Here is a 21,734-nt window from a genome sequence, read left to right on the forward strand (position 1 = left end):
TTAAGAATTTTAGTTTTTCTACTAGTGATACGATTTGTAACCTAAATTGCATTAATTTATTATTGCAGTTCTTGTAAATAATTGAAACACATGCAGTAAAAAATAATAAAATAATGAAACATGTAAAATAAATTAATATGGAATCAAATAATGTATTCTTTTTTATTTTTATGCTGTTTATGTAAATGCTCTCTTTTTATTTAATAATTAATAAAATGAAGCGACAAACTTGGCCGTGTAAGTGACTAAAAATTACTAGCTTTTTAAATTAAAAAATAATCTGTATGGTTATTGTAAATTCTGTTAAAATTTTACCGAAATTAATTACTTGGGGGTAATTCCGTGAGCTCGAAAGCAACTGAAGCACTTAGCAATGGTAATTTCACCAGTAGTTTCACCAAAACTTACGTCTTTTAACATTTCACGGTGGGTTTGTTTGTTCTAATTTCTTGGGTAGTACAGAAGTTTCTGTGCCTTCCGAGTGAGTTTATCGTCCACGGCGTCGTCTGTGCATGAAGCTCTGTGACAATGGCGGGCACTTTTAGTTAGTTATTAGCGGAAGCCAAAGTGATCCCAAACGAAAACTCCACTTTGTTTGTTCTTCTTCTTCTTTTCTTCTTCTTCTCCTGATTGAAGTCTGATTGAAGAGTTTCAAGTTGAAACAGCGGCGAAAAGAAGTTGATCGACTATGTTTTACTCGCATCAGCTACTGGCTCGCAAGGCTCCACTCGGCCAAATCTGGTAAGCGGACTGGAGTACGTTTCTGGATCTAAATATGTTCGAATCAACGAGTGTGTGTTTGTGAAACTCTCCATTTGGTTATTTGTCTTCTTGTTTGAGTTATTTCGGATGTTGTTGATGTGTCCTGCTTTGACAGGCCTGCATCGATGGCTTGTACAAATTGTATTTTGTGTGTTTTGATGTTTTCTGTTATTTTCTGTATCTCTGTTACTAAGGATGGCTGCAACAATGCACGCGAAGATCAATCGGAGAAAGCTCGACAAGTTGAACATAATCGAAATTTGGTAATGGAAAAAACAGGTGGAGCTTAGTTTCTTCAATCGGTCAATGTTTGTTTAGTTTTGATTGTTGTGCGGGATATTGCAGTGAGGAGATTTTGAATCCTTCAGTTCCGATGGCTCTCAGACTCTCGGGGATTCTCATGGGTAATCGTCCTTCAATTTCTTCGAATTCTCAATAACTTTATCGCTCTGTTTCATCTAAGTAACAGAGACAGTGGCTCTCTTCTTCACTATTCTCAGGTGGCGTTGTCATTGTCTATGAACGAAAAGTTAAAATCCTATACGGTAACCTTTTGATTACCTTTTATTAAGGAGTGCATTTTTTTAGAGTTCAAACGCTGTTTCTGAAGAATTGCGCACTTTGTTTTTCTGTTTTATCACAGAGGATGTAACTCGCCTTCTGGTAATTACTCAAGTTTGTGTTCTATCTATAGATTACCGTTTGCGTCTTCTTGTTCTAATGACTATTTTGTAAGTTTATTTTCTGAAAAGATTTTTCTCAGGTTGAGATAAACGAAGCGTGGAAGGTGAAAACAGTTACAGAGCCCACCGTTATTCCCAAAGGAAAATCTCTGGCCAAGTTCGTTACTCCTTTCCTTCTTCTTATGGAAATGCACGATCATTTAATTATTCATTTACTTCGAAAAGGAATGCGTGTGCATCTGAAACTATGAAAAACTTGAATAGATGTCCGGGTTGCTTCCGGGCCCAAAATAAGATGGGTTCTGGACGGACTAAGAAGGTGATTTTGGCTCTGAATTTGTATGATTATGATTTTCATTTGCTTACAGTCCAAAGTAAGATGAGCTTGGGTTGGATTAAGAGAGTGATTTTGACTCTCAGTTTGTCTACTTAGGATTTTCATTCCCACAGTTTTGAAATGCTTTTTTTAGGTCCATTGTCCAAAATGTAAGATGAGATTGGGGCAGGTTAAGAAGATGATTTCGACTCTGTTAGGTAGTGATTTTCATAGGTTCACAGTCGAAAATAAAATGACTTGGGTCTGAGTTGAGTGGGTAATTTTCGCTCTGAATTTGATTGGTTATGCTCTCGTATCTCCACAGTACAAAATAATGAGTATTTGGCGGGTTAAGAAGGCGATCTTGACTCATATTTTACCTGGGTATGATTTGTATTATATACGTCCACATGTACTCAGGAAGCAGGCAGTCACTCGGCCTAAGAAGGACCCGAGAGACATCGGAGATCATGAATCACAGTCCATTAACTTCTCCCGCAGCACCTCTCCAATGAGGTTTCAACAAACCGCATTTTTTACTTTGGTAAGCCGTAGAGAAGAATGCCTTTTTTTTTGGGTTTAACAGTTTATAGAAATTCAGTGAGTAGTTCCCATCTAGGTATAATGTTCCATGCCAGTCCAGAGCACTGTAGAAGTGGAATTGGCAGATTTCAATCTTATCAAGTTATGCTAAGATTGATCTACGAGAAAGGCGAGAAAAATAACACTGATGAATATTGTCTTAGAAGGGAACTGATTTGTTTGGTGATTGTCATACTATTTTATGTTCTTCAAAGCAAATTATAGGAGCTCAATTGCCGACTAATGATTGATAGATCTTTCTGCCTTTGCAGCGGCTCGACAGTGTGGATGAACCATATATCAATGACAGAACAATGGAAGATGATCCGTCACAAAACTTCCATCAAAGTTTTTTCTGTCGCTTGAACTCATTATCACTTATTTTCTGCACAACTAATTAATTCATAATGCGTTCGACCTACTAATGATTTTAGTTATTCTGTTTCTCAGCTGATGCTGAAAATATAACCTTGCTCGAGCCTTTAGATGAGTATCAATCAAATACAAACACGTTCAATCGGTTTGAAAGGTGAATTCTTTACTTGCATGCATATAACTTGCATAATTTCCTTAGCAACTTCCTCTTTCTCAAGAATTTGAGTGGGCAAAACATTTGTGTTCATTGGCGCTTGCTACACATACACAATTCTCAAATTATGAAGCTCTCACTTGCACCGTAGTGATAATCCAACTCGCTATTTGAAATCCCTCTGGAATGGTAAAAAGAAGCCACAACATTTATTTCTTGTGCTGGATTTGTAGATTTGATATCGAAGAAGATGAGGAAACACAGCTGAATTTTGCTTCTGTAGATCATACACAAATTCCAGTTATTCCAAGATCTTCCCCTCCTCTTGACAACTATCTAGAAGGTAAGATATATTATCACGATTTGGTACTTAAAACGCCGTCAATTGAGTCACTATTCATAAATTGTAAGAGCATACAGTTTTAAGTTCAACCTTCTCGTCTCATCATTTACTGGTTTTATGTTTTGGAGTCAGTACATGCCAAGCTATTTATTTTTTCCTTGTGAGGAATGAAATAGATGTGAACATATGAACGTTTCATCTACTTGTTTTTAACCACAGCATCCTAGAAATGTGGGCATTTGTTCCAAGCTCATGGCCTGAGGGAAGAAAAACTATAAATAGCCTCATCTCTTCTGTCTCTCATCTATCTCAGTATATTCTTCTTTTCCTTCCTTCCAACATCTTTTACAGATCAGAGTCTGCTATATTTCGACTTAATGAACACAAATTGATCGATTCATAGTCACAATTCGATTTAACTTGCTACTTCATTTCCAAAGGACTTTCATCTTTGAATGTCAAATTTAGAATAAATTTCACATGTTTATGCATTCTCACCTCTAGGCCCTCCGGATGCTGAAGTCCAGGACCAACATCTTGAACGCAATGTCATGCAGCAAGCCTATGAACCCAAGGAGCTCAGACAGGTATTCTACTAGTATACTAAATAAAGAATACATTAACTACGCAATGTTGGCTTACCAGACAATGAAAGTATCCATTCCGCACCAGGTGAAGAAGGTGGCAATAAAAAGGAAAACAAAAAGGACAGCAGCCTCTCAGATGGACTATGAACAAACCATGGTTCCTGGATACATATACCAATCTTGGCTTCAAGATGTCTCGGATCTGGTCTCTAGAAGAGGAAGAAAGAGAAAGGTTCACCTTAGTCTCCAACATGCAATTCTCAGTTTATTTGATTTTATGTATTGGTGGACATAGATAATTACACTTATGAACTACTCAATTCTTACGAAATTTTCTCACAAGTATCAGTGCGCTTGACTACCGGCCGCAATGGTATGTCTTAGATGCTTATTCTTATGTGACATTGATAGTTGTGATAGGATTGATATAAGATAGATAACAAAAACTATCAACTGATAAGTCAATAAAATTAAGAAATTTCATATTCTTGTGTTGCAGCGGACAGGCGCAAGGTCCTCTATGAAGGTAGCTAATCTGATGGATCTTCCACCCGTGGTGTTAAGTGGTCGCTTATTCTCAGATGGAGGTAGAGAAGTCTATTATCCAGCTCCTCTGCTAGAGTTGTGGATGAAAAGTATCAGGAACCCCCGTGACTCACCTTCTGGTTAGTATTTTCCGTAACTCGATATTTCCATTGAAAATATATATTTCGGGGGAAAAGGAAAATGATCATTTATTTCCTGCAGTGAGGAACTCTGCAGTATTACCCCCTGAGCCATCACTGTCTTCACAGCCAGAGAGAGTAAACTTTCCAGATCATATGGATTTTGTAAGCCGTTTAACCAACTCTACAGATTTAATTTATTTTGAATGTTGGACGAATATAATCTTCTATCTTACGAATTCTTAAATGTGAATTATAAAGCCTTTTGAAGATCATCACAGTGGAGTTGGTTCTCAGTCATTTGGAGCTTCAATAGAGAAGCTAAGAACCAAACCAGTCAACGAAGACATTCAAGCCGAGATCCTTCTGGGAGAACTCAGACCCAACTTTATGGACAATGTAATGAGGCTGGCTGAAAGAAATCAGGTGGTTACACCTGGAAATTCTGGTCCGTTTTCTTCATCTCAGCTTAAACAGTTACACACTTCATTCCAGGTCCATAATAAGGACTTTGAGATGGTCACAACTTCTTTTTAAAAAACACTGTTCATCCGAATAAATAGGAATTGGAATGAGGCCAGTTTCAAGCTCAGCATCTGAACATGGTGTATTCTCATATAATTCAGAGACCAATTCTGTACGGTTAGTAGTACATTAGCTACAACCATTCCCTTTTGAACCCAAAACAAGAATTTGTTTTGCGTTTAAATCACTAAGATTGAAGTATTAACGGTCAACAGTTCCAACAAGAAAAGGCCTTATTCTTCGTCGAGACAATGTAGCGGAGGTCTCCAACCTGTAGATGAGGAAAATCAATGGCATCACTCCGATCCAAATTTCAAGTTAGCGAGGTTGTCTGAAAATGATACAGGTAAGTAAAACACTAATCTAATCCTAGCCTAAACAATCGCTTTGGGCTCATTTTTCTACTTAGCTCTACTTTACACGCTATAATTGATAATTTTCTCACAGATTTATTGGTAGAAACTGCACGGACGCAAACTCAAGTTACTCAACCCGCAATCAAGCATTCTCCTGCTGACAAGATAACTGATTCCATTCGAATGTAATTTTTTTTTTTTTTTTGGGGGGGGGGGATCTGAAGTGTGCGTTTTAGTTATTTCATGATTGCTAACAAAAAATTTATCTCTCACTTGACCATTTTAATGATGAAGGCAAATGAAAGCACATTTTGATACGCCAGGAGCCGCACCAACAGAATCTTTAAACAACTTGACTGCAGGAATGAACTGCAAAGCAGCAGCCATGCTCTTCTATCATACTTGCGGTATCTTTTCATCGCAAATTTCCTCATTTTTTCTCTATTTTTGCTCTGCTGTTCTTGATATTTTTAGGAAGTCTCGAGTCATTGGTCTCACAGATAAGGTTAAATCTCTTTGCAAATAAGTAATTTGGTTAGAAGGAGTATATGCAAATACGGAAAAATTTAGGTGATAGATATATCATTATGAATAAAACAAAAACTCAACATTTATTTATTTTTTAATATAGGATGGTTGATGTGTTTTATCATTAATTTATTATATCAATAGATTAAAAAAAAAAAAGATAAATTTGTGATATTTACCCTTTATTTTATTTTCTATAAAGAATGCTTGGATTGCATTCTCGTTTGTTATTAAGTCATTCATTCAAAATGAATGTCTAAATTGATTCACTTCTGGTATATGTACACATTTATAAACCAACATTTTTAAAATATAATTTAACAAAAATATACAAGTCAAACATTTATGGAAAGTTGAATGCTTTATACTCTTGCCTGTAATACCAACAAGAAATTAACCTCAAACGACTTTATCCTTTCTTGTACAGTTCTAGCTTCAAGTGATTATTTAAAAGTCGACCAAAAAATTCCATTTGGAGATATTTTCATCTCGAAAGGAACAAAAATGTGACAGGAGTGTTCAGGTCAGTATCTTAAACCTACTAGCACATATTGCTGCCACTATAATTTTTACTAAAATAGCATATTATAATGTCTTCCATCTATATTTAGAACAAAGAATTATAGGATCTATAGCCTTAAATTTGAGAATTTGCGAAAGTAAATTAGAAAAGGTCAGAAAGAAACATTACGAGTTGTAATTATATATAATATGATCAATGTCCATTGCTCTTGTCCAATAGTAAAATCTATTGTTACTGCTCCTATTTTGCTGCAAAATCTAGCGGAATTGCAGAGTTGTTCCCGTCACTGGTTTTCCTTTTTCTTTTTTTTTTTCCTTTTTTTTCTTTTTTTTGTTGAAAACTGAAACCTTCAAACCACAAACCAAGTTAGGTACAACAAATTTCTTCATTAAAAGAAGAAATCCACATGGGGTAGAACTGACCTATTTCTCCACAAAAAGAAGAGGAAAAAAAAAAATTAAAAACTCCAATGTCACAGCATTGTGCGGTAGTAGATGAGCTACTCTATTTCTTGATTGATGGCACTTGGAAAAAAGAGATAATCCCTGCCAATAATTCCAAATCAAAGATTTCATCAACCACGTTCGACAATTCAATCAGATCCATGTGGGTATTGTTTAGGATCCGTGCGAGTTCAAGGAATATGATTGGACGATGAGAATATGAAACAGTCTCTCTAATCAATAGTAGGTAAGTCTTCAGTTCTTCAATCATTGTCTTTCCCTCCAGCATTTTCACCAGACATTTTCTGCTAAATTCCTTACATCCGATGCAAGTTAAAGAGCCGAGAGAGTCGTGAATAACCCAACTCACTCCCCCTTTCCTCGCTCCAGGATGCATATGAATTCAACTTAGAGGAGAAGACTGTTGGATTCCTAAGTTGGTTGATTAAAATGAAGAACACAAAAGAACAAGTAAAAAAATTGAGGCTTTTAGGAAACCAAAATCAAAGTTACCCCTCTTTTTAACCTTTAATTTTCTAATTCCTGCAAATCCATAAACACCACACGACTAGGATGGTCCTATTTGTCTCCTTTTTTTCCCTCAATCAGTTCCCACCTCAATCTCAGAAACAACCCACATTCCATCTTTGATGATAATTTATCGGTTTTAGATGATAGTTTTATTTCTTCTTCTCACGTACATTAATGAATCATTGAAACTGATATTGATGAATTTATACAAATTATTGATCTACTTTAGTTGTACACCATTATGCACTAAATTGAAATTTTGGTTGAATACCTTGTTATCTACTCATTTACAACTCATGTTATTCTCCATATATAATTAATTAATGATTATGGTGACAAATTATGAGGCATGTGCATGTGCATGCATACTTTACCAATAATGCTAATTTCTTCAATTTATTAAATCAATTCTCAATCTTCAAGACTCTTCATTTCAGTTCAACATATAAATCCACATCCCACTTTAATATCAACTTACGTAAAACGGAAATATTTCTCTGTCCCAGATCATCTCACACTACCCTCCTATCATTTTAATATTTCCCCAATCCCATAAGACATATATCAATTTCACACAACAAATCTATTAATTAAGATTTTCTTTTCTTAAACTTGAATAACTAGCTTTATTTAGAATTTAAAAATATATTTGGCTCAAAATAATTACATTGATAGCATTTTTTTATATGTGCTATTTAACGTATATAATAATCAAGTAGAACAGTTCTCGAAAAACTATATTAGTTCATTATTACCATTTATTTAAATAAATTTTTTATTATCACTTGTTTGAATACAAATTTTAAGGATTTGTGACTTAATTTTATCCTATTAAATTTTATTTTTGTCTAACCAATTGATTTTATAGTTTGTTATAAGTCTTTTACATTGAATACTAATTCATAACATAAATCAATTAGATTTTATGACATTCATCTCGACATATTAATAACTACATTTATATACTAGTTTTACTTAAAAAAAAAAAAAAAATACATATATATTGCAAATGTCTTTTTGCTTTTTTTTCTTCTATCTAAACTATTCATATTAACATACACAATTTTGATAATTAATTAAAGGCAACAACAACTAATTCATTTTTATTTAAATTATAAATAAAAATCATATAACATGTAACACAAATAAAATTAAATAAATTTAATTCATCTTTCAAAAATTATAGGTAGTTAGGTCTCGCACACTAATTTCTCCATACTCTCTCTTCTTCGCCTCCCTAGTTATAGATTCGGCATGCCGTAAATGAAAAGGAATCGCATTTATAAATGCATCATATTATAAAATCCATATTTTTATAACTTTTTTTTCAATATAAATTTTACTTCATTTATAAAATCATAAATTGGGTCCGATCTTTGAATAATTCTGCAAAATATTAAACCAACCCGATTTTTAATTTAATTAGCAAAATTTGGTATAAATTTAAATACCGAATTTTCACTTCAAAATTACCATTTCGGTCAAAATAACAAAAAAGATAACTTCGTCAGCAAAGAGGTGCTTTATCTTCAAATTTTAAAAATAATTAATTCATAAATTTAGTTTACTCAACTTTTTAAAATATTTACCTTAAATGGATTCAAATCATAATTATATATTATACACAAAATTGGAATTTTTAAATTTACTGCACATTTAAAATTTGGGAATTATTATAAAAAAAATTTGAATGGTTAGAATTTTAAATTTTATTATAGTTTAGATACTTATTTGGACATAAAACTCGTGAATTTATAGTATTCCTTTTAAAAAGACACCCAAATTCCCAAATTCCCAAATTCCCAAATTTCTGATTTAGGGTTTCGTAATTTTATTATATTATCTTTAAACATTGAATCTCTCTCGCCTTTACTTAATACTGCCCCTTCTTCTCCCCTTGTGCCACACTGTGTTTCTCTCCATGTGGTCTCAATGGCTGAGTTCGCCGGCCAGAGTCCAATCTCCGGCCAAGCCAAATCATCGCCACTTCTCCTGTTCTTCCTTCAAAGACATTCAAGACCTCTGTCGCGAAGATTCTGTTTACGATTCCCCTCCCAACACTCCCAAGAAGCCCTCCATTTTCCACCGCGTCCGTCTCTCCACCTCCCTCTTCCGCTCCTGGTCCCACCGCCTCATCCCTGACTCCGACCACCGGATCGTCCTCTACTACACCTCCCTTCGCGTCGTCCGCCGCACCTTCGAGGACTGCCGCGCCGTCCGATCCATTCTCAGATGCTTCCGCGTCCCGATCGACGAGCGCGATCTCTCCATGGACTCTAGTTTCCTCGACGAGTTGCAGGATGCGATCGGTCAGAAGAATCTTACTCTACCTAGAGTCTTCATCGGCGGACGATACATTGGTGGAGCCGATGAAATCAGGTTGATGAATGAGAACGGTGAGTTGAAGAGACTCATCCACGGCCTTCCGGAGGCGGTTTCGAGGTCTTGCGAGATTTGCGGAGGGATTCGATTCGTTGTTTGCGAAGATTGCGATGGAAGCCACAAGATCTACGTCAAGAGACTCGGATTCAGAACGTGCAATGCTTGCAACATCAATGGCTTGATTCGGTGCCCTTCGTGTTCATCGATTCGGCTGCGAAACACAGGTTCTTAACACACTGATCAATAGATTTTAAATAAAGGATCAAACAAATAAAATCAATAATGATATTAACCATTTTCCATGGAAATTTGTAACACAGTTTAGTTTAGTTTAGTTTAGTTTAGATTTGATTGTAATTGTAAAATGGTAGAGAATTTGAAATCTTCGATCTCTGTATGTTTTTCTTTTAGCGTCCGAGAGATTTAATTTTTCTTTCCTTTCCTTTGTTTGATTCTGATTTTGTATGTTTTTTTTAGAGTCAAATAAAATTTTTGGTCACATTAAATTTACAAATTTTTAAAAAGTTTTGTTCCCTAAATTTCAATTTCATATCCCTAATAGGATCCCTCAATTTTTGCCTTTTAACTTTTTCACTTAATTTCACATTCCAATTTTGTTCAAATCTTTATTTTCACATTCATACTTGTTATAGTTTAAAAAAATTTCTTTAATTTTTTCTTTTTAATTTTGTGTCATTCTCGTCTTGACCCTGATCCCTGACCCGACCCGACCCGACCCTAGACCTACACTGAAGCTTTCTTTTATTAGAAGGTATACATCTGTTACCATTTCCCTAAAATTGGGCCTCTCAGCGTTGGGCTCTTCAACATGTGATTCTTTTTTGGGCTTTAGTGTTGGGCTCTTCACACATGTGGGTCTCCATTTTGGGCTTCACCTAATATTTGAGCCCACGGGCTTAGGAGGAAAATCTCAAAGCTATACCGACCTACATGAATTTCAAGTAAAATTGAACAAATAATAATAATTACTATTATAACAACACTTTTTAATCTCGGATTAATTTGATAATTCTACTATTCTTTTTTTTTTTTTTTAATTATTCATTTAATAGAGGATTTTAGAGCATATACTATGGTTCTTCTTCACTATTTTTCATATCATTCAACAAACTTGATCATTTTCTTTCAAAACATATAATTGAGTCATTTTTTTATTTGTCATGAAAAAAATGTTATACTCTTTTCATAAGAACAATTAAACAAATACTCTAAAATTCAACAAAAATTTATTAATTACACAATTTATGTGGATGTACCAAATAAAAACACTATAATTTTTAAATACTTTTTAGAAGCCAAGTGGGTCATTTTAGAATGTTAAGTGGTTTTATTTAGTATTATTATTAGCCCACATATTATCGTTTATGTTTTTTTTTTCTTTAAAATATTATTTGAATATTATCTATTTGTTAACAAAAGCACACCTTCCACTTTATCCATTTTTTGATGGAGCCCATCAAATTTGATTAAATTTCTTCTTTTTTTTTTTCTTGGTCGAAAAACTATTTAAAAAAATTTTATTTTAAAATTTGTCATAGAATTAAATATACATAAACTTGTCATCCATATCGATACTAAAGTTTAACGATCTCTTAAAAATAGTTCAAAACTGATATACATTATTACTCTATCTTAACGGGAAATATGACTATATTGGAGAATAAAGTGTCTATGGCTTTATTCCATGATCTTTTCAACAAATATCATAATTTGTATAATGTGCTGAATATTTAAAAATTCTCAGTAAGGGACTACATCATTGAAATCGAAATATGAATTCATATATAATATATATCATGATTGGTAGGGTATAAGTTTGTTATTTAGGCTTTAGTTTCTTTTTTGAGCAAGGATGGATGCATATTATTTATCTACACACAATTTATGCACACGTGCATGAACTTATTAGGCAATCACTTTAATGAACCATTTAGACCTGACTATAGGCTAGTGCAGATCATTGTGCCCAAAACTAACAAAAAAAAAAAAAATGTAAATGGTGCTGTGATGCATGCATTCGTACATAACGTGTGATCATATAACATACAATATGCACACGTTCTAACGTTAGAATTATGGTTCAATAAGATGATGCATAATACTTCCATATAATTCAATACACTCTCAATTTAATTAAAAATCTAGATAATTATACCAATTTTTGTTTATAAAATAAAATAGGAGAATTTTGCGTCCTAGTCAGCATTGAACGCATAGATAATCTTACAATTTCCATATTCAATTGTGAATCGAGTAAGACTTGGTCAAACCTCAACAATAAGTCGGCTGTCATTAATTTAAATATTAACCATTCAAAATATAGAAAACCTGGATAGAAATATTAATGATATTTAATGTGGATAGGATTTGACTTTCCCCATCAAATACTTATCAATTTACCATTTTGTTGCCATCATTAAATCAATTTCCAACCCTCTTTTTTTTTTTTTTTTTCTTTATAAACACAAATAAAATTTTCCGTTGATTAGGTTGGTGACCCGAGTAGCTCACATCACTATTTTTAAGATAGATTAAAATATTATTATTATTATTATTTTACTTAATCACAATATATGTTTTACTAATGATTAAAACTCGTAAAATTCAAATATCAAACATTCAATAAATCATAGTGCATCATTAATATCGATTATAGACGTAAAATATTTTTAAGCTTCATAATGATCACTACTATCGAGTAGTGTCGGGTTGAGTTATAACCACGTTTTGAAATCAATCAGGTTGACTCGACAAAAAAATGTCAACCTATGAACTGACATGAAATCATATAAACACCTCTTAATTGTCTTACAAGACGAATTAAAAACTAAATTAATGGGGGTAAACAACAAATTTATATCATTTAGAAGTTCAAAAATAGTAACTTTAAAAATGGCCTCATAATTTTATAATTATATCTAATTAGACATAATCATACCTTGAATATTAAATAAATTAGGTTTAGTTATATTTTTAAAAATTTTAAATTTTTTAGATATAAAATAAATAAATAAATAAATTGTTGATATATATCAGATACAAGTCTAACTAAACTAATAATATAATATAATATATTTTAAAAATTATTTTGGTTTGTAAATTACGGAACAGTGGGACATCCACAATAGCCAAAATTTAAATTAAATTTGAAGCAATTTTAACTTTTTATTTCTTTAATACAAAAATCTCGTAAAGTAATAACTCATTATTTTTTAATTAATTTTTTCCTATAAAAAAATCTGATTCACCTAATTTAGAATCAATAAGACAATAATTAAAAATATTATAATTTTATAATTTTATATTATGAACTCGTCCTAGCCCGCTTGGATTTACTAATACCACCATCTTATTTAATCTATAATATAATTAATAATTCGGGGCAGGAAACTTCCAGGAAAGATACTCAACTTTATTTAATTAAAAATAATACCCAAAAATCATTTAATTTTTAAATAAAAGTCCATGATGTATGAAATTACCCAATATTTTTTTTTCCATTTAAAGTAATTTTATTTTAAAAATGGAAATCTTTAATAATCCATTTTTATTTTCTAGCTAAATGATTTAAATAATTATAGAATATCATCTAATAATTGACATTTATTTAATTTCTTAAAGAATTTTCTTACCTTGTACTATAAAAGAAATATAGAGAAGAATAATTATTGATTAATGTTTTTTTTAATATTATTTTAATTAAGTCAATTTCCATTTTTTAAAATGAGAATTATTGTGGTTTGAAGTAATCTTACAAATAAAGTTTTTTTTTATTAAGGAAAATAAATAAATTTTGATTTAAAATTATATTAAAAAGAAAATTTAAATTAAAATGGGTAATGTAAGAGGAGAAATACGTATATTGGAAGTCAGTCAACTAATAAAGAAGAATGGGATTTGACGAAGTCAAAGGGAAAATGATATGCCATTGCCACCATCCAAAGGCAGCTTTCGTTTGTCGTTTCACTTGAATGCTCACCCCCCCGCCTGCCCGCCCGCCCGCCCGGCTCTGTTTCTGAAATTTAGACTCGGTCCTTCCCACTTGTCTTCTTGCGGCGGCGTGCTGATTTTCTCTCCGCATGTGTTATTTTCGCCCTCAAAAATTCCAAATCTCTGTGCAAAGATGAAATAGAAATGGACTACGCGTTTTAACTTGAAGTTTCGTTGGTGGTTGGCTGGTTTGCTTTAGCTTTCTTTGATTAGAACGCTGTTTCATCCATTTTCCTTTTGATCCTTTCCCATTTTGTTGTGCTCATTTTGACGTTTTGAACTCATTTGGTGCTTGAAAACTCTATTGGGTTTGTGTTGGTTTTGGCTTTCGTTGCTTTGATTGAAATGGGTAAGGTTGAGAATCCGAGTTTTCATCGCTTCAGGCTTCGATTTCGGGTTTTTGGGTTGGTTGTAACGAGTCTTCTGTTTCAGAGTTTTCATTTGTGTTGGTCGCTGAATGAAGAAGGTGAGTTCTTAACCATTTTAATGCCCTGTTTTGATGAAAGTTTGAAGGGTTTTTGAGTTGCTTTGTGTGTTGTTCTTGGGCAGGTTTGACTCTTCTCAAGTTCAGAGAGAGAGTTTTGAATGATCCATTTGATTCTTTGTCAAATTGGAATGATCACAAAGAAGATATTAATCCATGTTTTTGGTTTGGAGTTGAATGTTCAGATGGCAAAGTTATTTCCCTGTATGTTCTTCATTTTTGATCCTGTTCCTGCTCCCCTTCCCTCTGAAGATGATATTGAAGTAGAATTATATGATATGCAGGAATTTGCAGAATCTTTGTCTTGAAGGAACACTTGCTCCTGAGCTCAAGAACTTAATCCATATAAAATCTATGTAAGAACTTAGTTCTTTGATCTCAATTTGTGTTTTCTTGGTTGTGTTTTGTTCTAGCTGCAACAGCTAACCGCGGTTTTACCTTCGATTTCTACCTCGTCGTGCAGTATTTTGCGAAACAATTCGTTCACTGGAACCATCCCTGATGGATTAGGAGGACTTGAAGAACTGGAGGAGCTAGATTTAGGATACAACAACTTCTGTGCGCCACTTCCAACTGATCTTGGCACCAATCTCTCACTGGGAATTCTGTATGTTTTGGCTACAACAATTTGAGAGTTAGCTTTTTCGCTAAGCCTTTAATAACTTAGTTTTTTTTATGTATAAATCTGTGCAGTCTGTTGGATAACAACAAGCATCTTGTTAGCTTATCTCCTGAAATTCATCAGCTTCAATTACTTTCGGAGTTTCAAGTTGATGAAAACCAGCTTTCGAATACAGCTGAAGGGCCATTATGCAACAAGAAATCGATTTCATGGTATGTCATCATGGTTCATTTGATCACTGGTCGATCCTAACTGAATAGGATGAACCTTATGCACGTTTTGGTTAATTTTGGAAGAACTGGAAGACAAATTCCATGACTGGAAATGTTATTTGCTTTTCTTGTGGATTATTGAAATGAAGAACTACTTTTTTGTGCACAATCATGGATGACTTCCTTCGAAAACATGTCCTTTTGAAATCAAATCGTTGTTTTGTCGATGTTTATGGTTTGAGAAACAGCTTAATTTATTTATATGTTTCGTTTTTGCTAGTGATGATGTTCAAATAAAAGAAAGTAGAGGAAGACGACAGCTTCGAGTGCCAGCTACTCAAATACAGTCCACACTGCAGCTTACAGATGCAGATGCTAAAGTTACTCAAGTGTCATCATCGAATGGAAGTGTTCCAAAACCACCACCACCACCTACCAATGTATCTATCTCAAATGGAAACAATTCACCTCCACCGTCCCAGCAATCTCCTCCAACCCCCCCACCAGAAACACCCAAGGTGTTACCTCCACCACCGCCTTCTTCAAACTCACCCGAAAAAAGCGATAAATCATCTTCACTCGGTGTAGTTTTAGGAGCAAGTGCAGGGGCTGCCATATTCATTATCGCATTGGCCGTTGCCATTTACTTCTGGACCAGCAATAAAGCCACTGTCAAGCCATGGGCAACGGGATTAAGCGGACAGCTTCAGAAAGCATTCGTTACTGGTATTCTTCATTCATTAGTTTTGCTTTCTTGTTGGATATACCAATTTGAAACTGATTAGGCTTGCTTTAGTTGAAACAGGAAGATCAATCTCTTAGGCTGTTTAATGGGTTTCACATGGATAAATTAGATAAAGTGTTTATGGCAGCAGCATATTCTTGTTGTTAATTTGTGGGATATGTTTTCAGGTGTGCCAAAGCTGAAAAAATCTGAGCTTGAAGTATCTTGTGAGGATTTCAGTAACGTAATCGGTTATTCACCCATTGGTCCGGTGTATAAAGGGACGTTGTCGAGCGGGGTTGAGATAGCTGTGAACGTCATTTCAGTGAAGTCTTCTAAAGATTGGTCAATGGCGTTGGAAACTCAGTTCAGGAAAAAGGTATAGATGCTAGTTGAATCCCACTGACCCACATTTCCTCTTTGTCAAGTCTGATGTTTCTAACATTGTGTATTACCTCGTTGTAGATCGATACGCTGTCGAAGGTAAATCACAAGAACTTCGTCAACCTTATTGGGTATTGCGAGGAAGAGGAGCCCTTCAGTCGAATGATGGTTTTCGAATATGCTCCGAACGGAACGCTGTTTGAACATCTTCATGGTAAGTATCAGGCACGAGCTATAATCAGCTTGATATGCTTATATGCAAATGTAGTCAGTTTTAGCTGTGAAACTGTCCATGTCTATAGCTCGTGGGCATAGTGGAAAAACCAAGTCGAATTCTCTGTTATACTGAGAAGTGTTTACGTTTGTCTTAATTACTTACTATTGTTGCTGCGGTTTTCTGGTTGGAGTTGCACTTGTTGAGGATTGTTGGATGGGAGTCTCACATCGACTAATTAAGGAGATGATCATAGGTTTATAAGTAAGGAATATATCTCCCTTGGTATGAGGCTTTTTGGAAAAACCAAAAGGAAGGTCACGAGAGCTTATGCTCAAAGTGGATAATACTATACTATTGTGGAGATTTGTGATTCCTAACATGGTATCAGAGCCGTGCTCTTAACTTAGTCATGTCAATAAAATCCTCAAAGGTATAGTTAAAAAGTGATTCAAGTGTCGAACAAATGGTGTATTTGTTCGAGGGCTCCAGAGAAAGGAGTTGAGTCTCAATTAAGGGGAGGTTGTTCGAGGGCTCTATATGCCTCAGGGGAGACTATATGGTGTACTTAGTTCGACGGTAGGATTGTTGGGTGGGAGTCCACATCGACTAATTAAGGGGATGGTCATGGGTTTATAAGTAAGTAATACATCTCCATTGGTATGAGGCCTTTCGGGAAAAACAAAAACAAACCCATGAGAGCTTTCATCAAAGTGGATAATATCATATCATTGTGGAGGCTCGTGTTTCTTAACAGCACTATGTTGATGAGGCTAGAATGCTAAATATCATTCATTCACGATAAACACTATTTGGGATTATTCTATGTTATTATTCCTTCCATATATGAGGATCACATAGGAGTTCATTTCGTCACATTTGTAATCACGGCCACGTTCGATTCGAGCAATACTATAGTTTCGATAGAAATTTGATCGAGTCTTTTCGTTCTCTTTTGCTCTGCAGATGAAGAATTCGAGCACTTGAACTGGAAAATGCGAATGAGAATAGCAATGGGCATGACTTACTGCCTCGAATATTTGCACGAGCAGCAGACCGCGCCACTAATCCAACTCAACCTTACATCATCCGCTGTCAATCTGACCGAGGATTATGCAGCAAAGATTGCCGAATGCAGTTTACAAAACGAAATCGTTGCAGAGGTCCGGAACTACACGAGCGGACATCTCTTAAACACTTCGTCAGGAGGTCCAGAAAGCCAAATCTACAGCTTTGGGTTAGTATTGTTAGAACTAATGACAGGTAGAATTCCCCATTCAGAAGAAAATGGTTCACTTGAAGAATGGGCAATACAATACTTAAGATTCGACCAACTTCTTAAGGACCTTGTCGATCCGACTCTCGTATCGTTCCAAGAGGAGCAGTTGGAGCAGATCGGTCAGTTGCTAAAAGCATGCTTACTTTCCGATCCAGAGCAGAGACCAACGATGAAGTTCGTCGCTGCAAGGTTGAGATTAATAACTGGGATAACCCCAGATGAAGCGATCCCAAGGCTTTCTCCTCTTTGGTGGGCTGAGCTCGAGATTGTGTCGGAAGGACGATAAGGTGTCGAATCTCGATTGTTGTTGCAAGTATGAGCAGAACTTCTTCTGTATCATGTCTAGTTTTCTGCTGGATCATATTGTGGATATCTTCACTTTAGAGGTTTTGCTTGTATATATGTGAGATAGTTCATATACATACATATATATATATTTACATACAAATTACAAGTTTTAGGCTCCTTTAACTTTTTTTTTGTTCTTGGTTATTCAAAAACGACTTTGATTTGATTTGATTAACGGCATAATTCATTAACGAAATGATGTGATTCTCTATTTGTGTCGATGTATCTTAATTCGTTAATAATTAAGTTAGAATACGATCATACAAGACTTTGATTAATTCTTCCCGATCAATCCAACACGATGAATCCAAACAAATCAATAAATTGAAAGATTAATAAGAAAAGATCAAAAAATGATTAATCATTGTGTTCATCACAAATCGAAGTGGCTCTCACGTACAATCAAAAAACAAAATTGGTGTCAGATTGGTTGCACCCACGTCTTCAAATGTCTCAATTCCTTCAAATATATAAATCCCATCTCCATTTCCAATTTCCCTTCACCCCAACATCAAGAACACAAAAACCCCATAAAGAAAATACAAAAATGGCAGCCAAAAGCCTCCTCTCCCTCTCCCTCCTCCTCCTCCTCCTCCACATCGCCGCCGCAAACCCACCCCGACCCACCCCCAAGCCAGTGGCTATCGCCGTGGAGGGCATGGTGTACTGCCAAAACTGCCAGAAAATCGGAAGCTGGTCCCTGACAGGCGCCAAGGCGATCGCCGGTGCTAAAATCAGCGTGATTTGCAAGAATCACAACAACCAAGTGAGCTTCTACAAGGTGTACGAAACCGATAAATATGGGTATTTTTACGCCGAGTTAGTGGGCTACAAAATGCCCCACCCGGTTCTTGACCACCCGCTGCAAGCCTGCAAAGTCAAGCCCATTTCTTCTCCTCTGTCCGACTGTGACCTTCTCACCAATCTCAACTACGGCATTGCCGGAGCGCCGCTCCGATACGACAAGAAGTTCGTCGTCGGCCCCAAGTATCGGGCGGCGGTTTACTCCGCCGGGCCGTTGGCTTTCCACCCTGAAAAATGTCTCTAGACATTATTAGGACATTAAATTGTCGTCCAACGAATTAAACCTCTCTGTGTTCTGTTTTGATTGGTTGTGTTTCTTTTGTTCCTTTTTATTGGGGTTTTGGAGTTTATTTGGTCAAGTCTATGTGCTTCTAACCCGATCATCGGGAATGAGAATATAATGCTAATATTTTATTCATAGTTTCTTTTATCAATAATATAAAAATTATGATTTATTTATATATATACATTTCAATAATATACTTTACACGGGTGTATATTGGCCCGACAACCTGAATCGACCTACTCCAAATTATAAGGGTTGGATTGGGTTGAATTAATTTTCTAAACTTGAATAGATTTGATTCGGTTTGAGGTTCATTCAACAAAAGTCTCTCAATTAGACTCAAACTAATTAAATTTTATAAAACATATTATATATTTTTGTGATTATAGTGTTTTTACTTAAATAATTACAGATTAATTTGTGTTTATTTGTAAACTTTTAATATATTTTATTTTAGAGTCAAGGATTACGAATCCAACCAACTCGAACATTTAAATGGGTACAAAATAATTAGTTTATTTAAATTATTTGCATTTTGGTATTTAGTTTTCATTTTTCTTTTTGTGTTTATATTATTAAATCTTTTACGGAAAAGATTTGGATAAACAGTAAAAAGAGGAGGGCATCCAAGCGGCCACGTTGTGCCGCCCAAAGTTAGGACAGCGGGTTTAAAACACATCGACAAAACTTTTCCTTATCGTGGAATCCACGTGGCATTTTTCCGAGGGGCATATTAGGAAAGTAGTAAAATGGAAGGACAAAAAAAAAATTAAATAAATAAAAATATCAGAACGCAAAAAAAAAAACAGGAGTCAAACATTTTTTTACAAGTCAACTCCACCACGTGTCACGATCCAGTGAGTTCACGTGGCCACGTTTCTGACCAGTGATTCATACTTGTCAACGGCCGACGTGGGGACCGCCAACATCGTTTTTACAGCGTCCGTCTGATTGTAAACCGGCAATAAAATGCAGTACCGGTCACTACAGACCGGGCCTACATGAACCGGCCGACCCATACCGAAGTCAACCTTCTCTAACCCCAACCTTGACCATTGGGAAAGTACAAGGACGCCAACCGAGTCTGGACACGCCCTCGACTCTCTCACTGACTCAGCCACGTGTCTCACGTGCTCGTCTCCGACTCTCTCTTTCGCCTTCTTCACTAAACTGGCGGCATGGTCCAGTTTCTTCTCCGCCAGCTCGCCGGCGGTGGCCTGAGCGCAGCCGAGGACGAAGGCGTTGCCGTAGTAACCAGCCGGGAGATTCGGTTTGATCCGTTTCCGTACATTAATGCTAAAGAGAAGCTTCAGCGTTTGATTCGAAGGGAGCTTCAGGGATCTAGCCCAGCTCCGCCATATATGAGCAGCAAGAACCTCAAACGCCGTGAACGCCGCTACACCAGGGCGGCGCGTGGAGTGAGCGAGTGACTTGAGGCGCGTGAGATGCGTTTTCCCGAACGTAACAGCAGTGGGAACAAGCGGTTCGTCAGTAAACCGGGACATGAACCGGCAGCGATCGGGTACACGCTGGAACTCCGGCGGCGGAGATGAAGACCGACGGTGGCAAAATTGGGGTTGCGGATTGAGTAGATGCCGATCCCAAACCGGAGCCGGTTTCAACTCAGAGGCGGCGCGGAGTCTCCCGGCAGCCAAATCCGCAAAGGAGTTGAGAAACTCGGCGCTGCCAATTCCATCGCAAATACAATGATTAAACCCAACCCCAACCGCCGCCGCTCCATCCTTAAGCCACGTCAGCTGAACAACCAAGGGTGGAGATCCATCCAAAACATCCTCCACAGAAAACGCCAAAAACCTCCGCCACTCGGCGACAGAGCGTGGCGGGCGGTCGAAGTCCGCCGCCGAGTAGCAATCCGAAACAGCCTCAAGAAAAAGCACGCCCTGAGATCGAGAAACAACGTCGAGACCAGAGGCGTCGGGCCTCTCCCGAACCCGACCGGAAAGAGGGAAGTAGAAAACCAAAAGTTGGGACAAAGCGGCTCGAAAGGAGGAAGAAATGGTGGAGCGATCTAAAGCAGAGGAGGGAGTGTAAATGAGAAGATACTCAATGGTGAAGCGAAGGAAGAGCTGAGAATCAATGGCGGAGAGGGGGAGGAGACACGGTGGAGGGGGGTCGGCCGGAGTGATGACGTGGACGTGCTTAACCTGGACGGAACTGGAAGCCGCCATGAGAGAAGTAGAAGAAAGAAAGATGGGAAATGAGGAAACAGAGAAGAATTGGCAATGAATTTGAAGGCATCATTTTGGGGAATTCATTAAGACAACTGTAGAGAAGATTTGCAAGTAGATTCTCAAACCTCGCGCTTCCATTTTCTATTTTTCTTTTAATTTAATTTAATTAATTTAATTAATCAAATGTTAATGTTAATGTTAATGTAAGGCTTAGTAGGATAAGATAAGAAACAAGGATTTTTAGTGTCTACTGCTAAATGTTTGACAAATTGTCTCTAAAAATAAATAAATAAATAAAAAGCCTTTTTTTTTTTTTTTGTGTATCCTTTCAAGCCTTTCTATCCTATCAGTAATTTTGTGTATTTAATTGTGAAGGAAGCGAATAAATACTGTGGGGATATTGGAATTTTCTTTTACTT

General features: G+C 36.0%; 5 protein-coding genes across 5 annotated transcripts; 4 read left to right on the forward strand and 1 right to left on the reverse strand.

The window, feature by feature from the left end:
• Nucleotides 1-688: 688 nt before the first annotated feature.
• Nucleotides 689-6,564, forward strand: LOC111491896 (sister chromatid cohesion 1 protein 1). Its single transcript, XM_023140990.1, has 20 exons — nucleotides 689-741; nucleotides 957-1,025; nucleotides 1,108-1,166; nucleotides 1,263-1,307; nucleotides 1,406-1,425; nucleotides 1,526-1,602; nucleotides 2,182-2,305; nucleotides 2,616-2,691; nucleotides 2,794-2,872; nucleotides 3,106-3,215; nucleotides 3,720-3,802; nucleotides 3,888-4,034; nucleotides 4,302-4,467; nucleotides 4,550-4,632; nucleotides 4,729-4,915; nucleotides 5,031-5,109; nucleotides 5,208-5,338; nucleotides 5,440-5,533; nucleotides 5,643-5,755; nucleotides 6,304-6,564. Exons 1-20 carry the CDS (start codon nucleotides 689-691, stop codon nucleotides 6,384-6,386), a joined length of 1,878 nt encoding a protein of 625 aa, XP_022996758.1. The 3' UTR covers nucleotides 6,387-6,564.
• A 2,662-nt stretch (nucleotides 6,565-9,226) lies between these two features.
• Nucleotides 9,227-10,162, forward strand: LOC111491692 (uncharacterized protein At5g39865-like). The gene has a single exon (XM_023140682.1). It carries the CDS (start codon nucleotides 9,295-9,297, stop codon nucleotides 9,985-9,987), a length of 693 nt encoding a protein of 230 aa, XP_022996450.1. The 5' UTR covers nucleotides 9,227-9,294; the 3' UTR covers nucleotides 9,988-10,162.
• A 3,559-nt stretch (nucleotides 10,163-13,721) lies between these two features.
• LOC111490840 (probable inactive receptor-like protein kinase At3g56050) lies at nucleotides 13,722-18,145 on the forward strand. The gene is made up of 9 exons (XM_023139467.1): nucleotides 13,722-14,232; nucleotides 14,316-14,454; nucleotides 14,535-14,606; nucleotides 14,714-14,857; nucleotides 14,944-15,084; nucleotides 15,365-15,810; nucleotides 15,997-16,187; nucleotides 16,274-16,406; nucleotides 17,373-18,145. Exons 1-9 carry the CDS (start codon nucleotides 14,112-14,114, stop codon nucleotides 17,969-17,971), a joined length of 1,986 nt encoding a protein of 661 aa, XP_022995235.1. The 5' UTR covers nucleotides 13,722-14,111; the 3' UTR covers nucleotides 17,972-18,145.
• Nucleotides 18,146-18,407: 262 nt separating this feature from the next.
• LOC111491753 (non-classical arabinogalactan protein 30) lies at nucleotides 18,408-19,253 on the forward strand. The gene has a single exon (XM_023140769.1). The coding sequence runs from the start codon at nucleotides 18,482-18,484 to the stop codon at nucleotides 19,079-19,081; it is 600 nt and encodes a 199-aa protein (XP_022996537.1). The 5' UTR covers nucleotides 18,408-18,481; the 3' UTR covers nucleotides 19,082-19,253.
• A 548-nt stretch (nucleotides 19,254-19,801) lies between these two features.
• On the reverse strand, nucleotides 19,802-21,438 carry LOC111491167 (omega-hydroxypalmitate O-feruloyl transferase). The gene has a single exon (XM_023139945.1). The coding sequence runs from the start codon at nucleotides 21,310-21,312 to the stop codon at nucleotides 19,987-19,989; it is 1,326 nt and encodes a 441-aa protein (XP_022995713.1). The 5' UTR covers nucleotides 21,313-21,438; the 3' UTR covers nucleotides 19,802-19,986.
• Nucleotides 21,439-21,734: the final 296 nt, after the last annotated feature.

This window comes from Cucurbita maxima, unplaced genomic scaffold, assembly GCF_002738345.1.
Source record: "Cucurbita maxima cultivar Rimu unplaced genomic scaffold, Cmax_1.0 Cma_Scf00001, whole genome shotgun sequence".
Classification (NCBI taxonomy): domain Eukaryota; kingdom Viridiplantae; phylum Streptophyta; class Magnoliopsida; order Cucurbitales; family Cucurbitaceae; genus Cucurbita; species Cucurbita maxima.

Coding starts and splice junctions, on each gene's coding strand:
- LOC111491896 (XM_023140990.1), top strand. CDS start 689: ATGTTTTACTCGCATCAGCTACTGGCTCGCAAGGCTCCACTCGGCCAA. Junction 1,026..1,107: donor TTGAACATAATCGAAATTTG/GTAATGGAAAAA, acceptor GGGATATTGCAG/TGAGGAGATTTTGAATCCTT. Junction 1,603..2,181: donor AAAGGAAAATCTCTGGCCAA/GTTCGTTACTCC, acceptor ACATGTACTCAG/GAAGCAGGCAGTCACTCGGC.
- LOC111491692 (XM_023140682.1), top strand. CDS start 9,295: ATGTGGTCTCAATGGCTGAGTTCGCCGGCCAGAGTCCAATCTCCGGCC.
- LOC111490840 (XM_023139467.1), top strand. CDS start 14,112: ATGGGTAAGGTTGAGAATCCGAGTTTTCATCGCTTCAGGCTTCGATTT. Junction 14,607..14,713: donor TTAATCCATATAAAATCTAT/GTAAGAACTTAG, acceptor CTCGTCGTGCAG/TATTTTGCGAAACAATTCGT. Junction 15,085..15,364: donor AACAAGAAATCGATTTCATG/GTATGTCATCAT, acceptor CGTTTTTGCTAG/TGATGATGTTCAAATAAAAG.
- LOC111491167 (XM_023139945.1), bottom strand. CDS start 21,312: ATGGCGGCTTCCAGTTCCGTCCAGGTTAAGCACGTCCACGTCATCACT.
- LOC111491753 (XM_023140769.1), top strand. CDS start 18,482: ATGTCTCAATTCCTTCAAATATATAAATCCCATCTCCATTTCCAATTT.